The sequence below is a fragment of the Carcharodon carcharias genome, chromosome 9, assembly GCF_017639515.1.
Source record: "Carcharodon carcharias isolate sCarCar2 chromosome 9, sCarCar2.pri, whole genome shotgun sequence".
Lineage (NCBI taxonomy): Eukaryota > Metazoa > Chordata > Chondrichthyes > Lamniformes > Lamnidae > Carcharodon > Carcharodon carcharias.
Window position 1 is genome coordinate 42,045,589 of NC_054475.1, and position 17,056 is coordinate 42,062,644.

General features: G+C 43.7%; 1 protein-coding gene across 1 annotated transcript in view; it reads right to left on the bottom strand.

The window, feature by feature from the left end:
• Positions 1-4,156: 4,156 nt before the first annotated feature.
• LOC121282605 (adenosine receptor A1-like) overlaps positions 4,157-17,056 on the bottom strand; it is a 117,469-nt gene continuing 104,569 nt past the window's right edge. The window contains exon 2 of the mRNA XM_041196377.1: positions 4,157-8,830. Within this exon, the coding sequence (XP_041052311.1) occupies positions 8,170-8,830 (661 nt within the window). The 3' untranslated portion in view covers positions 4,157-8,169. The remainder of the gene's footprint in view (positions 8,831-17,056) is intronic.

Consider the following 17,056-nt stretch of genomic DNA (forward strand, 5'->3'; position numbering starts at 1 on the left):
GCTTCCAGGTGTGTGTTACACTGGGCAGGCCTTAGGAGTACAACAGTGGCACGGGTGTTCATAACATATATATAATGTACACAAATGTAAATAGAATTGCACCCACTTCACATCTCCTCTTGTGTATGCCTCCTTTTTATGATGGGTTGTGTTGCTGTCAATCAGGTGTGGTATCATGGTCCCTCTGTCATGAAGAGATAGGCAACCCTCCAATCAGCCCCCCTGATCAGAGGGGCACCACCATTTTTAATGGGCAGGCCAATTAAGTCCCATCAAGTGTGATGTCCGCAGGGAAGCCCTAAACACATCATGTGTGGGTGGGACAGGAGTGGGGTGGAATCGGAAGTGCGCTCTGATCTCCCTGAGACAAAGTGAGGCCTCAGGGAGATCGGTTCCCAGAGTAAAAAAAGTTACTGCAGTGAAAATTTCTTTCACCATCCATGTCCCCTCATGTGACAATGTCACATGAGTTGGGACATGGACATAATGTTAATTAAAAGTGTCTGTTAATTTTTTGATTCAGCAATGAAACCTCATCCCACCCGTAGATGAGGTTTCGTGCTTTTTCAGGTGGCCGCCAGCGCTCCCGACCTGCCCGCCAACCATAAGGTTGGACGGGCAGGTCCACTAATGAGCTTAATTGTTTTTTCAATGGCCTCAACAGGCCGTTGACAGGTCAGTGTGTGTGCAGCTGACTCGGTTGCGCCCCCATCTATCTGAAAATGCAAATGACGTGGGATGACGTTGGGAGTTCCACCTGACATCATCATGCATCATTTTGCGCATCATCAAGCGGGCCCTGCCCATGCTCGCCGACAGGAAATTTCTTACCTTGCAGTTTTTATAGACCTTGGTTGAGAGCAAGATGTTTGAAACCTAGTGCTGATGGTTGAATTGGAGGTTTCCCTGCCAGTGCATGTTGCATGCTTTGTCTACATCTCTACTGAGACCTCTTCTTCTATTCAAACAGTTGGAGACAATCACTGCATTATCTCTCCCACTGGCAACATTTTCCCAGGTATTTTGGTGGAGTGACAGGAGAAACTGTTGGGAATGTATCTCTATCACTTCTGATAGAGAAAGGATAGACTTCCACAGTCTTATAAAATAGAATCATAGACTCATTACAGTTCAGAAGGCCACTCAACCCTTCATGCCTGTGCTGGCTCTCTGCAAGAACTCAGCCAGCCCCACTCCTCTGAAGTAGTCCCATTTTCTGCCCATGGGTGCGATTTTCCCAGCAAAGAGCAGGTGAAGCAAGTTTGGGTGCATGTGGGGAGATAAATACCCTGGAAGAGATGTTGGTTTGGGAACATGAGTCATCCCACCCTCTTGCAGATTTTCCAAGGTGGGCTATGAGGCCAGCAGGGAAACTATTGGAACTGTCAGGAAACCAAGTAAGACACTTAAAAAGCAATTGATTCTTTCCTTCATTAACTCTGAATCCTGGCTTTCCCTACCAGTGCATGTTGCATGCTTTGTCTATACCTCGCCAGGGTGGAGGAGGAAAGTGCACAGCAAGAAGTCATTGTTGACTTGCTGGCAACAATATAAAGGCTGAAATTGGTAAGCCTGGGGTTAGCCAAATTCAAAGGCTAGTGCTGACAGGGATAATTCTTTCAGCCTGAACTCAACTTTCTTTAGGAACAGCAACTTTGCCCCACCCAGTAACTTCCAAGTGCCTTGAAGACCACTGAGCTCAATCTCAACTTCTTGCCTGTGAGACTTCCCTGCAACACGGAAGCTACTTTTGCCACAGGAGCTTGGACCTCTGAGGAGGAGGTGCAGCTTGATCCAGTCCAGCAACCACGTCAACCAAAGTGGCAACCGCAGCAGCTGCCTTCTTTCTATAATTTATTCTTTCATGGGCTGTCGGTGTCACTGGCAAGGCCAGCATTTGCTGTGCATCCCTAATTGTCCTTGAACAGAGTGGCTTGATGGGCTATTTCAGAGGCAGTCAAGAATCAACCATATTGCTGTGCATCTAGATGACATAAGAATGGCAGATTTCCTTCCCTAAAGAGCATTAAAGATTTTCTTTAATGATAATCTAAGAGTTTCTTTCAACGCTAGCTTATATTAATTGAATTTAAACCCTACCAGCTGCTGTGGTGGGATTTTAACATGTGTCCCAAAGCACTAGCCCGGGGCTCTGCAGCCGCATACAGCTGCAGGGAACAGAGAGGATTGACAGTGGCGATAACCCCCCAACACAGGATCCATAGGCCAAGGGTCAGCCTCCTCAAAGTTGCCAAACAACAGCACCTCAGAAGGCTCAGCCTCTTGCAGCAGGTGGTCACAGATATCTGCAGCTTTCTGGAAGACCTCTGCCCAAGAGGAGCAAGTGCCCATACATTGGCTGCAGCAGTTAAGGTTATCACAGTCCTCAATTTCTTTGTGTCCTGCTCTTTCCAGGGAGCTGCTTATGACAGCTAAAGGACTTCACAATCCGCAGCACACAATTGCATCATCCAGGTGACTGATGCCGTGTTTGCCAAGACCTCCAACTATACTTTGAGATGGATGAGGTGTGTCAAGCCCGGGGGGGCTGTTGGCTTTGCTTTCCTCATGGGATTTCCATGGGTCTACGTGGTGATTGAATGCACTCATGTAGCAATTAAGGTGCCAACAGATCAGCCAAGCATCTTTGTTAATTGGAAGGATTTCCACTCCTTTAATTGCTCTGTGATCAATGCAAAAACATCCTATGCGCCTGCGGCTGGTATCCAGGGAATTATCATGTCTGCTGCACCCTTCAGCAATCTCAGGTAGGTTTTCTCTCCACCAGATAGTCTTGGAGTTTGGCTCCTGGGTGGCAAAGGATGCCAACTCAAGATTTGGCCGCTGACCCCAAAGAGAAACCCTACCACAGAGCTACAGGTTAGGTACAACAGGAACCAGTAAAACAATTGATCGAGCCATTGGCTTGCCCAAGATGAGTTTTGGCACTGGCAGATCAAGATGCTCCTATCTATATGGCCCAGAAGGAGTGTCTGAGACTTTTGTGGTCTGCTGTGCTCTGAACAACATGGTTTTGCAGCAAGGACTTGCATAAAATGTGCAGATAAATGTGCACCATTGCACTGAAAATTGATGTCCCAAAGTCTATTTATTGTCAAGTGTAGATTGCAAAACCATTCCGATCACCCTTCAATAAAGCAAAAGAGGAAGCTCTTGTGCTCTGGACAACTGTAGATCACCATTCAGCAAGGCTGTTTGTCTACCCACCTAGTCCCAGAGTGATGGGGAGGAATTATAGGTCAGAGAAACAAACCTGTAAAATGAGAATGGAAATAACAAAATGTACAACCAGAATGATTAGTTGCCTTTTTTATTCTAATACTTCTGGAAATATATATTTTATTTACATATTCACCTACTGTCAATACAGCAGTTTTATTACATTAACCCAGGACGTTTGCATTCACCAATTAATTTAAATAATACTTTTCATATGTACAATCATTTTTCTTTTGTGCCATTCTGAAATTCCTTTCACTTTGACAAAACAATATTTGATAGGAAACATTGGTGTACAGTAAACGAGCACTCAAATGAACAACAATGAGAAGGTGAGAGGTTTAACTGAGTTCTGGTGAAAAGAGGACATAGGCTCAAAACAGCTTGAAAATGAGAGCTCAGTTCACATTGATGAAAAACATTTTAACAGATACTAGGGGGAAAGCGTGAGAATATTTAACAATATGACAAATCTGATGCATTCATCACACTACCTAAAATACGATAGCTCATTTCATACTTACTACAACACAATGTTAATTTGTATTCAAAAATAATTCTTTCAAGTAAAGTATGCCATGGAATTCCATTTCAAAGACCACTGTTTTGTGGTATGATCCAGTTGAAAGGCCTTGCATGAGTTTGATTTATTTTCTGCTATTTTTCCAAGTTTTATGTCAAATCACCCTGTCCCTTTTCATAAAAACAAAAAAACTGCGGATGCTGGAAATCCAAAACAAAAACAGAATTACCTGGAAAAACTCAGCAGGTCTGGCAGCATCGGCGGAGAAGAAAAGAGTTGACGTTTCGAGTCCTCATGACCCTTCGAAGGGTCATGAGGACTCGAAACGTCAACTCTTTTCTTCTCCGCCGATGCTGCCAGACCTGCTGAGTTTTTCCAGGTAATTCTGTCCCTTTTCATGTCCAAGTTTAAAAGCAACTGTGGCCTGCTGCAGTCATATTATTTAGTTTTTACTTTCCACATCAGATGCCCTTTGATTCCAGATGTTGTATCCCCAAAAGCATAAGTTAAATAACACATAAACATTTACCACCTTAAGAATACTGATGGTTTCCATTGTCACTTAACAGAATCAACTACGAAGTAGCATTTCCAAATTTCAGTCATTTATTACTTAATTAATCTCAACCTGTCCAATCATTCCCATTCAATAAATTAGCATGAGGAAGGATGTGTGTGTGAAAACACAGACAACTCTTCACAAATACATGTGATAAGATGTTATCTGAACAATTTACACCACTTCCCTGTCCTTTTGTTAAGTACTTTCATTATAAATTGTAGCACCATATGACTCTCTGTGATTCTGTTAATGTCTTACACTATTACACAGCCCTTTTTTTTCAATGGAAGACTATCATTGCTTTGGGTTTCTATTAAGTATATGAGAATAAATGTCCAGAGGTACAATAGAAATAGGAAAGCCATCTGAAGTTGGTCTAGAGTTAGGTTGCATATGATGGATTAATCATTTTTTTAAAACTAATTTTCCTATAAAATAGCAGAATTACTTTTTGACTCAGAGAAGAAAACCAAGCAAACTGGAATAGAGTAGAAGAAATATTTATACAAAGTGTTCTTTTAGGAAAGGTTTTTATTAAATGGTCATTTTTCACACATGCAATGGTGGTGCCTGAACAAAGTCAACCATCCTCTGCATTGCCCACAAAACTGTCAATTCAATGGACTTTAAATGTATGGAGAAATGGTGCTACCAGAGTCTTGCCCATCTTGTTTTAAATACACATATGAAAAGGCAAATAGGTTAACAGGAAGTTTTATTTTTCATTAGAGTCTCAGACATGACAAAGCCCCAGGTTCTGCTAATACCCGATTTGAAACTTGGAAAGTTGTTACAGTCGATACTTATTAAACTGTTGAAATAAAATGAAAGTGGTCTACTTTTCAGGTTACCATCATGAAATGAATCAAGATACTGGAAATCAGTTGGAATCTACATCGCTAAAGAGGTGTTCTGCTAATAAAGTCCAGGCTAATAGAAACAGCTACTGTTACAATAATTACATTATTATTTCATTTCTCATTTTGACTTCCCTATTCATAAGCTTCACAAAATTACAAAGGGGTGTCCATTCTGTACTACTAATTGTAATAAAGTGCATTTGGGAAATTTATGGTCACATATGTAATAAATCTATTTTTAAACTGCACAGGCTAACTGATTGATTCAAAATCATAGAGTTATCAGGATGTTATTCTTGTATTAAAATAAGTAATTCCTCATTAGAACACTCTATGAAGCACCTCAACCTCCAAATGTACATTCCTAAAGAATCCTTTAGCAACAGTGAAGTACATTATCCTAGCCTTGGAAAGGATGCACAATGTGAAATGCCTGAAAGGTACAGGCTCCTTTCCTGAAAGCAGTGAGTCACCCTGAGGTATAGCTCCAGTGGCATCAGCAATGATCTGGTACCTCACACAAATGGTCATTTGTTGTATGTGAAGTCTAGACAGTGAGTAATGGAACATTATTTCACTGAGGACGGGATCACAACCATGTCTAGTTTTGCTCTCACCCAGCACCCACCCATGCCCACAATCCACCATGAAGCACTGAGTAATAAGCACGTGCAAAAACTATGGCTAATTTTTCTTCTCTGTTGTGCTGAAGCCAAGTGTAGAAGTCTTTTTGGTGCTCTGGCTGAGATCAACCAACAAAGGACAGGCTCAGCATCAAAACTAAAAACATTCCACTTTGGGTGGTTTACTCCTGGTTCCACTGGATTATCAAGGGAGCCGAGTTTCTTAATGAATGGCTTCAAAACGATTGATACCCAGCATTTAGTGTCATCTGTAACAAGGCCAGGTTTAAAGTCAAACATATAAAAAACAAACTAAACTTATTTTTTAGAAACTGATGAGGGAGTAAAACATGGCTTAGAGGAGTACCTATAGGAATCACTGAGTCAGCAAATGAGTTTAAGGTGGCAGGACTTCCAGTAGGGCTTAAGCAAACAATTTATTTTATCATGAATAATGTAAAGCAAACAACATTTTTTTTTACAAAGCAAACAAGAATTTTCAACTAGCTTTAAAAGCAACATTATGTCAAGTAGAAGTGATCTGACATGTGAAGAAATCACTGAATCAGTAGGAAAGTATAATCTGCTTTTGTTTTTGTTATGACGAAATCATGGGAAAGATATAAGTTCATGAAGCATGAGAGCTTTGGTACTAATCATAGTAATCGCAATAAAGCTGTTTAATTGACTCCACCATTATAGTCATTTGTTAACACTAGATGAGTATTACAATAATTAGTGCAAAGTAGGTGGGAGACATGGAGAAGATCTGGCATCACACTTTCTACAATGAACTGAGAGTTGCTCCTAAAGAACAGCTAGTCCTGCTCATGCAGGCCCAAAGCCAATGGCGAAAAAAAATCTCCATTTGATAGGTAATGCAATCCTTTATCAAACTGCTCCAGTTAAAGACTGTAATGCCTGAGTGAAAAGTAGCATTGAAAGTAACTTATGTTTCGAATTCTTACTGGTAGCAACACTGATGCCATCATATTTAGAGCTCCTACTTAGCATTCAAGTGGGCACTGCTCCAGTATATCAGATGCAGCGCCTGAGATAGATCTCTGTCCTGAAGCTTATATAAAGAACTGAAACAAAAAGAAAATGATTTACTGCCAAGGAAAAACTCATGGTAAATATGAGCTGGTGATGGCATTGGAAGCTGAATACACATCACCAATAGTATCAGAATGAACAATAATGATAAGTGATATCAGATAGACATTCAGAGCCACTCTGTGCATATAAATCATTGATGGTATTGAGTTAACCTGCATGATGAAGTGGTGAAGTGGTATCAATGGTGACCATTACATGGCATGTAATTTACAAATAAAAATGATTCATTTGTGCTGTTGGCTTACAGCATCTGAATGCAGGTAAATGTTCAGGTTAAATACAGAAGAGCGTCACATACACTCTGCTCTTTCCAAACTCTGTATTAAGTTGCATGAAATAAACATGGGCAATCAACACAGCTGATGTTTTCCAATGTCTTAGTGCAAATTTTAGGTCAATAACAATGATTTCTGTCTTCTAGCGAACTGCTAAAGATTAAAATGTTGATTAAAACTACCACAACAATAGTTTACAGCTAAACATAAGGCCTGCTGGCTATATCTTACAGAGTAATACAGCGAAATGAACCACCTGTATCAGCAAAAGTACACTCATGATGTTCTAAAATCCACTTGCTGATAAAGCATATTGTCAGGACACCACATTCCTTAAAATGATGCACAGCGACGGTCTTAAGCAGCAGTTTCAATTTGTCTATTTAAGTACATCAGCATTTTGATCTGAATTAATTCCAGTCTGTTAAAATAAATGAATCCTTCAAGAAAAGTTGACTGTACACATGGAATATAGAATCTTGGCACTTTAGCAATGATGTTGCTATGGCAAAGGATTTGTTTATTTGGGAGCTGGAATTCTTTTCCTTGTAGATGTGATTGGTGAAGTGGAAGCTAAAGCCACTATCCGCAGTGTGTCACCTGCTGTGTTTCTGAACTCCGTTGCTGTGACAGCCAGGTATCTTGGCCTGTGCTCACCCTGTTGTTGAGTCAGTGTCTTTGTTAAATTCTGAGAATATGTAAACATGACAAGGAGAGAAAAAACAGCAAAACAGTGGAAAAATAAAGGCTCGTAAAGATTTTGTCAACTATGATTCAAATCCTGAAATAAAACATTCTTTGCTAGGAGGTCAGGTGACAGCTGAGGATTCGCTCTGAATGTTTACCATAGCAACACACAGCATTTTAAGAGTTAATGAGCTCGATGGCAATGTGTCAAAATCAGCTTTGATAATGATTTTGCACTTGATTATCCAGGCCAATTGCTTCAGGTTAAAAAGTAAATAAATTACAAAGTACTCTTCTGTTCTCTCATAGCTCTTGACTGTTCTCTGCTTAAATTATTTGAGTTGTGATTTTTATTACACCAAATGTACTGGCTCCAAATCTGGAGAAAAGTCACTCGGAACTTGTTTATCTTGAAGGCATAAACTATGGGGTTTACAGCAGAGTTTGCATGGGTTAGAAAGATGGCAATGTACATCACTACATTTGGTTTGTCATGTAAAGAATAAAATAGTGTAATGCAGTTGATGATATGAAGAGGAAGCCAACATATTGCAAACAAGAGCAACACTAGAGCCAGTGACTTGGCAAGTTTCAATTCCTTCCCATAGTACCTGCTTGGATCGGCATTGTTGATTGACACTGCCTTTTGATTCAGGTGCTTCCGAATAAGATTAAATATTTCCACATAAATCACAAACATCAACACGAGAGGTGGCAGCACCCATCCAAAAAAGTTGAAATAGACCATGTAGTCCATGCTGATTACAGTCTCAAATCGGCACACAATTATATTATTCACGAGACTCGAGTTCACTCCATCTTGAGTTGCTTCAGTATAATTGTTCCATCCAAACATTGGGATCATACCAACAATTATAGATATAACCCAGCACAGAATAACAGCGGTCCCAGCTCGTTTCTGTGTGACAGTACTCTTGTAGCTGTGAAACAGAAGTAAAAATACCAGGTTAGATTATCAACTCCACATTTAAACTGATTGTAACAAATTTCCTTCTAAAATGAATTACTGTGATATCGGCAAGTACACAATGCTTGAGCAACAATGCACAAGACCATGGACTGATAGAGTATAAATTAATTCTCCATTATTCTTAGACATTTTTTTTAAAAAAGGTGGTGCCAATCAGAAGCCAATGCTTCCCCTCAGCAAATGAGGAAAAATGGAAAACACATTCACTCTTGGCTAATGTTAAGTATCCCCAAGGAACTTTCTGGCAAAGGGACTAATGGTGATGAAACTTTTGGAACTAATTGCAAGCATACATCTTCATTTTAATCCGGAATGACTAAAGCTTTATTTACCTTATCATAAACAGGAGACAGATTTTAGCCTTTGAGATTCATATCAATTCAAAATGGAGCCCAAAGCAGCTCAACAAAAGAAATGGAATACAGCACAAGAAAAGCACAGCTTAGGGAATGATTGGTTTCTAATGTACTCAGGCATTCACACAGCAGAATCAAAAAGTAAAGGAATTGTTCTGGATTCAAGGATCTATGAGAAACATGCATTTAATTAATAAACAATGAATGGATTGATAAGTTGAGAAATACAGGAATGGTGCCGATGTCAGTGACAATTTCAGTTTAGTTTCAATTTAACAGTATTTTATTTCCTTTGATGCTTTGCTGCTAAAAATTCCTGGAAGTAGAAGACATGGTCACGTAAGATTTCACAGTAATTTGCGGTCACAAAATTAGGCTCTGTCGCAACATTTCTGCTGGTGCCAGGGAAGCCTGAAACTGCAGGGCAGGACTCTCTCAGCTATTTCCAGCGCGATCCATGCCCTGACTGACAATACACTGACGTGGGTGCGCTGTGCTGGCGCTGGAAGCACACAATGTGGGAAGATTGTGATTTCAAATGGTTTCTAACACTGATTTGGCACACTATCTGTCATTTTGGAGCGTGCATACAGCTCACTTTATGTTTTCTAGGTTTAAATTCCACTGCAGGGCTTGAAAACAAAAACCAAGGCTGGCATTCCAGTGCAGGACTGAAAAAGTGCTGGACTGTCAGAGGTACTGTCTTTCAGATGAGACATGGGGCAGAATCATCCCAGAATTGCAGAAAATGCAGTAGAAGGTGGGAAAAAAAGGACTTTTTACCCGCTGGCTGCAATGGCGGTTTTTCGTGCCTTAGTATTCCATTCTTGGCACGCCCACCTCATTAATTATGCATTCCCAGGAAACAAGCCAGGTCAACCTCTGATTTGCCCACCCCACCATCACCTCAGGCCTTCAGTAATCCAGGCGCCATATTTAAAGGGTGCCCCTGCACTAAGCTAACACTCTCTAAGGCATCGGAAGCTGCTGCAAAGTCATGGCTGCTGTAGGAAGAAAACATGCTGCCTCCAAATTTAGGGACACCTCCCTTGAGTGCCTCCTGGGCACCGTGGAGGGCTGCCATGAAGAAGTCCTCTACCTCTGCTGTGGGCAAAGACCAGGAAACAAGGTCATCACTCCCACATGGGAGGTGGTGGCAGCAGTGGTCAGTGCCAATACCTTACATCAAGAGCCTCACAGACTTTGAAAATAGAGTCATCCATCTGGCCAGCGGTGATCTGGACCTTTCCTGTGCTGATAGTGATGTCAGTTGTGCTCAACCAAGTGAGGGTCCAGCAGTGCAACATCCATCAGACAGCCATGCTGTGAGTCAGTTCCCATGTTCCACAGTCCCCTGTCATGCACTAATTATCTCTCCTTGCTTTTGCAGGCACATCTGGGAAGCAGTTGAGGGGGCTCCACGCGTCAGATCCTCGACTCAAGCCCTGAAAGCACCTTGGAAGAAGAATCTAATGAAACCCTAAATGAAGACCCATCACAGCGCTGACCCACACCCTCTACCAGCGCAGAGATACACACCTTGTTGGGACCTAGTTCTAAAGTGACATCGGGATCACAATCTGGTGAGCACATTGCACTGTCTGATTCAAAGCAGATGGCGGCAGGGACTTCCCAGGTGTCCAGCACTCTGGGGACTGCTGGAGGCCTGAAATCTGCTGAGTTCAAGTCAGGTGAGGAGCGTCTGGACTTGGTCATGTCTCAGTGGCTGAAGCTGCAAAGGCAATCTCAGGAACATCAGGAAGGGATGTCCGCTGCACCCCTCGGGTTGCAAGGCACAATGAAGGAGTCCACCCACCTTCAGTCTGAGGTTATTGTGCGGCATCCCAATGCACCGAGGTTAACACTGGTAGGATGGCGGCTGCCATGGAGACCTTGGTGCAGGACATCAATCCTGCACTACTGACATCATAGTTGGCCTCCAACTTGTCAATGCAAGAAGGGTGCAGGGCAGCTCAATCTTACTCCAGCTTCCCCTTCTCCTCAAGGAGTCAGCCAGGGCCCTAGGGCACCCATCGGGAGGAGGACCAGCAGGTGCACATCCCGGGGCCATCCACCCAGGTGACTCTGGGAGTGTCCGGCCCATCCGAATCGCCTCTTCCTGTGAACCCAGCAGCTCCAGCTCCAAACTGCCACACAGCAGTGCCCCGAAAGCATGCCAGGCCCTCCAGCTCTCGGTCCCCCAGAGGACACCTGCCCATTGGACTGGTCCAGGCACCAGAACATCATTTTCAGCATCCTGAAGGTTTGCTCCACCAAGGTGTGAGTTGCAACATGAGCCTTATTGTACCATTGCTCTGCTGCAGTCTGAGGCTGCTGCACGGGCGTCATCAGCCATGTCCTCTGTGGGTAGCCCTTGTCCCTGAGGAGCCAACCCTGCAGCCTGTGTGCACCCTGGAAGATGACAGAGGTCTGAGACCTGCTAAGGATGTAGGACTCATGGATGCTCCCTGGAAACCATGCATAGACCTGTAGGATGTGTTTATTGTGGTCACACAACTGCTGAACATTCAGCAAGTGGAAGCCCTTGTGGTTGACATAGTTGACTGCTTGTCATATGAGTGCAGTCGATGTCAACCTCCACCTATGGAAAACCTGAGATTTGTGCATATCCCAGCGCTCTTGCTTCTTGGCTTTTCTGATCCAGTCTGAAATGCACTAAGTTCTGTGGCTATCAGAAGATGACGCCCATGACCTCCTGGATATACTTGTGCGTGGAGGTTTGCAAAATCCCGCACAGGTCACCTGGAAGGAGCCACGGCTGTAAAAATTGAGCGCCATGGTCACTTCCATGGCCTCTGGTAGTGGGTGCCCTCTATGTCCCCGTGGTGCCAAATCCTGCAGCGGGATCATGTGTGACCGACCAGTTCCCTGGATATGTGCAGCCTTTAGCGACACTGGTTCTTGGTCATCTGCAGGAATGACAGGTACCATCTATAGACCCTGGATCTAGCGAGGCACCTACAAGTGACGGATCTCTGTGGATCTTCAGCTGCGTGTGCAGCAGGTCCTGCCGCCCCTTCCTCGAGGGAGGTGCTCCTCTCTTCACCAAGCCAGGTGCCTCCACCACTCTCTTCTACTTCTTCTTCTCTGCTCCCTGTAAGTCATGAGACATGTTACTAAATCACCAGGCTTCATGATCCTGATGTTCTCCTCCTGCAGGATCAAAGAGAGAGACGCGTGGGTTAGCATAGGTGTACTAAGAACCTCTCTTGGTTAAGTCTGAAAGCCCCTTCAATGCATGCTGGAAAGTGCTGGCCACCACTTGGATGGCCAGTGTGTAGTGTGCTTATTGACTGTCCAAAACCCCACACACCTCTGCCCCAGTCCACTTGACCGATTGGTGGCAGCTTTGCCCACTGGACTGCATGCTGTACTCTCAGCTCAGGCACAGGCATTCTCCTAACCTGCACTGCCAGGCTGCACTGTTAGCTTGAACCATAATGAATACTGCTTCAAACTTTAATAAAGACATTGCAAGGGGCTGTGAGCACCTCCACCAGTGAGTGCGCCATGGCCAGCTTTCACAAGGGGATTGTACAACTTGCCCAGTTGGCCAATTGCTCTGCTGCTCCTAAAACACACTTTAATTTGCAGTCTGCCCTGAGGGCTGAAAAGTTGAAAGCGTCAGAGGCCCAACTCCAAGCATATCAATGAAGTTGCAGCTCAATGGTCTCAGCTGTGGAAAAATGCTCACTTTTGACAAGCTTTTCCAAGTGCGTGGCCGCTTCCCTCACCCCACCTCCCCCCAGCTCGGCCACCCTTCAGTCAGGGTGCACTGCCTTGCCCCAACCCCCCGACATGTATTTGAGTATTTCCTTCAGTCTCTCTGTCCTGCCTTGCCCCCCCACCCACAACCCCCCACACCCTGGTCTGACCCACACTGGGGCCCTTGCCCCTGCACTGCACTGAAAACCAGCCGGGAAAAAGCGCCTTGCCTGCTTCCCCCGCGAATGTGCAGCGCCTCTTCCTTAATGTCCTATGGGTGATATTCGCAAGTGCTGTGCAAGGTTGTGTGCACTCACCTCAGAGTTCCCCTCAAAGTTTGGATTCCCAGGTGCACACTTTTTAAAGGCAGTCGTGAAGTGCGCTGTTCTGAAGTCATTCCGACATGTGGAGTAATATTGACGTGGGGGCGGATGATTCCAGTGAGCAGGGCTTATAATTAGATGCAAACGTTTTTAAATTATGTTCCTGACATACGGCAGTGGGAAACACGGCCCGCAATTGACGTGTGGAGCAGACGATCACAACCAGGTTTTACGATGGAGTGGAACCGATTTTTGGCCTCCTCACCATATTGTTCCCTTCCTCCCCTCCCGCCACATCAATGGGGCTGGAAAATTCCAGCCATGAAAGCAAAACGCCTACTGCCTGTTTTGGTGGATGCAAAAGATCCCATGGCATGATTTCGAAGAAGAGTAGTGAAGTTATCCCCAGTGTCCTGGCCAATATTTATCCCTCAATCAACATCACAAAAATAGGTTTTTTTCTGGATGGCAAGCTGTAACTAATGGGGTGCCACAGGGTTCGGTTCTTGGGCCCCAACTATTTACAATCTATATTAATGACTTGGATTCAGGAATAGAAGGTACTGTGGCTAAATTTGCAAATGACACCAAAATGGAAATTAAGTTGTAATGAAGAAATAAGAAATTTACAAATAGATATGGACAGGTTAGGTGAATGAGCCAAAATTTGGCAGATGGAGTTAAACATGGATAAGTGTGAGGTTATCCATTTTGGTCGGAAGAATAAAAAGGTGACTTATTATTTAAATGGAGAGAAACTTCAGAATGCTTCAGTGCAGAGGGATCTGGGTGTCCTCGTGCATGAATCACTGAAAGCTAGTATGCAGGTACAACACGTAATAAGGAAGGTAAATGGAATTTTGGCATTTATTGCTAAAGGAATAGAGTATAAAAATAGGGAATAGTTGTTGCAACTGTACAAGGCATTGGGGAGGCTGCACCTGGAGTAATGTGCACTGTTTTGGCCCCCTTACTTGAGGAAGGATGTAGTTGCATTGGAGGCGATTCCGAGGAGGTTCACCAGATTGATTCCAGAGATGCGGGGCTTGTCTTATGAGGAGAGATTGAGCAGTTTAGGCCTATACTCGCTAGAGTTTAGAAGGATGAGAGGACATCTAATTGAGGCATATAAGATGCTAAAGGGGATAGACAAAGTAGATGTGGAGCGGATGTTTCTCCTTGTGGGGCATTCTAGAACGAGACTCCACAGTTTTAGGCTAAGGGGTGGTAGATTTAAATCAGGGATGAGGAGGAATTACTTTTCTCAAAGGGTTGTGAATCTGTGGAATTCACTACCTCAGAGTGCAGCGGATTCCAGGACGCTGAATAAACTTAAGGAGGAGATAGACAGATTTTTAATTAGAAATGGGTTGAAAGCTAATGGGGTGAGGGCGGGAAATTGGAGTTGAGGCCGAAATGAGATCCGCCATGATTGTATTGAATGGCGGGGCAGGTACGAGAGGCTGAATTGCCCACTCCTTCTCTTAGTTCTTATGTTCTTATGTCAGCAATGCGTTTTGTGCTGGGATGAGTGCTGAAATCATTTCGATACACAAAGCTTGCGTGCCCGACATTGGGCTAGTCCAACTTCCTCCTGGATATTTAGCTCAGGCGAGGTCATCGCATAATAATAACATCGACTTGATTAGTAATAAGAGTCTCAAGAATTGAATGCTGATCATCAGTTCTGGGCAGCAGACACCGTGCTTCAGGAAACACTGTTCACTAACTAAGACAACATTGACATTTGCAATTGGCTGAATTCCAGACGTTGTCAAACACAGTACTGGGTACAAATCACTTGAAATACTTTATGAAATTTATTCGCCTTTGCCAGCTCTATCTAATTTACTTTTGTACTTTAACAACCACCCATTTATCTGCCTGAACTGAAGTCCAACAGCCCACATTCCTCTGTGGTGTTGATATCCAAGTTATGCCAGCTTGTTACAGCTAATACAGGGAAGTAAAACTTTGTTTGGGCAAGCGGCACCCTGTTCATTGTCTCAGATACACAAATCATGAGGTGAATTCTGCTGCTGGTTTCTTTATTGTTTCACAAGTAACACTTCAATGTTCAACGAGAAGTGTAGGAGAGCATGCCAGGAACAGAACCCGGCACATCTAAAAATGAGATGCCAACCTGGTAAAGCTGCAAGCAGAAGCAGCATGCTATACATAACCAAGCAATCCCACAATCAGCCAATCAGATCAAAGCTCTGCCGTCCTGCCATATTCATTGTGAATGGTGGTGGCCCCCCGTCTCGTAAGGCAATGGTTTGTGCCGTGGTGGTCACGTCTGTATTAAGCTTCATCTGGTATGGCTCAGGGGCCCCACTCTGTTATGAGAGTCTGCTGCATTTGCTGCAGGGGAAAACAGTGGGCTGAGAATGTGAGCAATTTTCTGGCCTCTAGCTTTTTGATTCTGCTCACCTCTTTCAAAGCCCTTGCAAACTGTCAGTCTCCAGAGGTCATGGCTATCAGGCATTGTCTCCCAGTTGTCAGTGTCCACGTCTGCCATCTTCATATCTCACTTGCAGGTGTCCTTGAAGCTGAGGAATAGACGTCTAAGAGGTCACGACCGTGTTGCCAGTTCACCATACAGAAGGTCTTTGGACATATAGCTGCCATCCATCCAATGAATGTGACCAAGCCAGCGCAGATACTGTTGGGTTATCAATAAGTGTTTGCTGATAGAATTAGCATGCTCCATAACCTCTGAGTTGGTAACCTTCTCCTGCCAAGAGATGCTGAGGATCTGCTTGAGACAGTGAAGGTGGAAACTGTTCGGCCTTTTCTCCTGCCTAGCTTAGCTATACTTTAGAGGAATGTGTTAAGGATGCAGGTTTGGTAGATTGGCAGTATTGTATTCTCAGTCAGGTTGCTGTTGTTCCACACTGTCTTACTCAGTTTGGACGTAACAGCAGCAGCTTTTGCTTGTGTTGATTTGAGCATCAAGTGACAGGTCGTTGGTGATGTGGAGCCTAGATATGTGAGATTATCAACAACCTCCAGCGTCACATTGTCAATGCTGATAGATGGCAGTATGGCAACATCCTTGACCCTGACATGATGCTGATAGTCAAACTAAACTCTTTACAGGTGTGAAAGAGTCTGTCCATTTCTTGATAATGGTGTTCCTCGGTAGGGAAGACTAGTACATCATTGTCAGCGTAGAGCAACTTTCTGATAATGACTTGGCTCAACTTTGTCTTAGATCTTAGGTCCTCAAGGCTGAACAATTTTGTCAGTTCTGGTACATAAGTCTACCCTCTGTAGATGACCTGAAGGCTTATGACAGCAGCAAAGAGAAGAATATACCAGAGTGTCGGTGCCAGAACACAATCTATTTGACCCCATTGCAGATCTCAAAGGGCTCTGATGTTGCCCTGTCATAGCTGATCTTACCCATCATGTTGTCATCGAAAGAGGAGATCACATTGAGCAGCTTTGGTGGGGAGCCAACTTTCTCCAGCAGCTTAAGTAAATTGCTTCTGCTCATATGGTCAAATGCCCTGGTGAGATTAATGAAGGCAATATATAGAGTTCTCCTTTGTTCACAGCATTTCCCTTGCAGCTGCTGGACTGAGAAGATCATGTCAATTGTAGATCTTTGCAGGTTCTTCTTTGTTGATCGTAAATGGAGGTGGACAATTAAACAACTGACAGGAGGCTCTACAAATATCCCCAATATTAAAGACAAGGCTTAAGCATCCGCAACCATCTTCAGCCTGAAGTGCTGAGTTAATGATCCATTTTAACCTTCTCCTC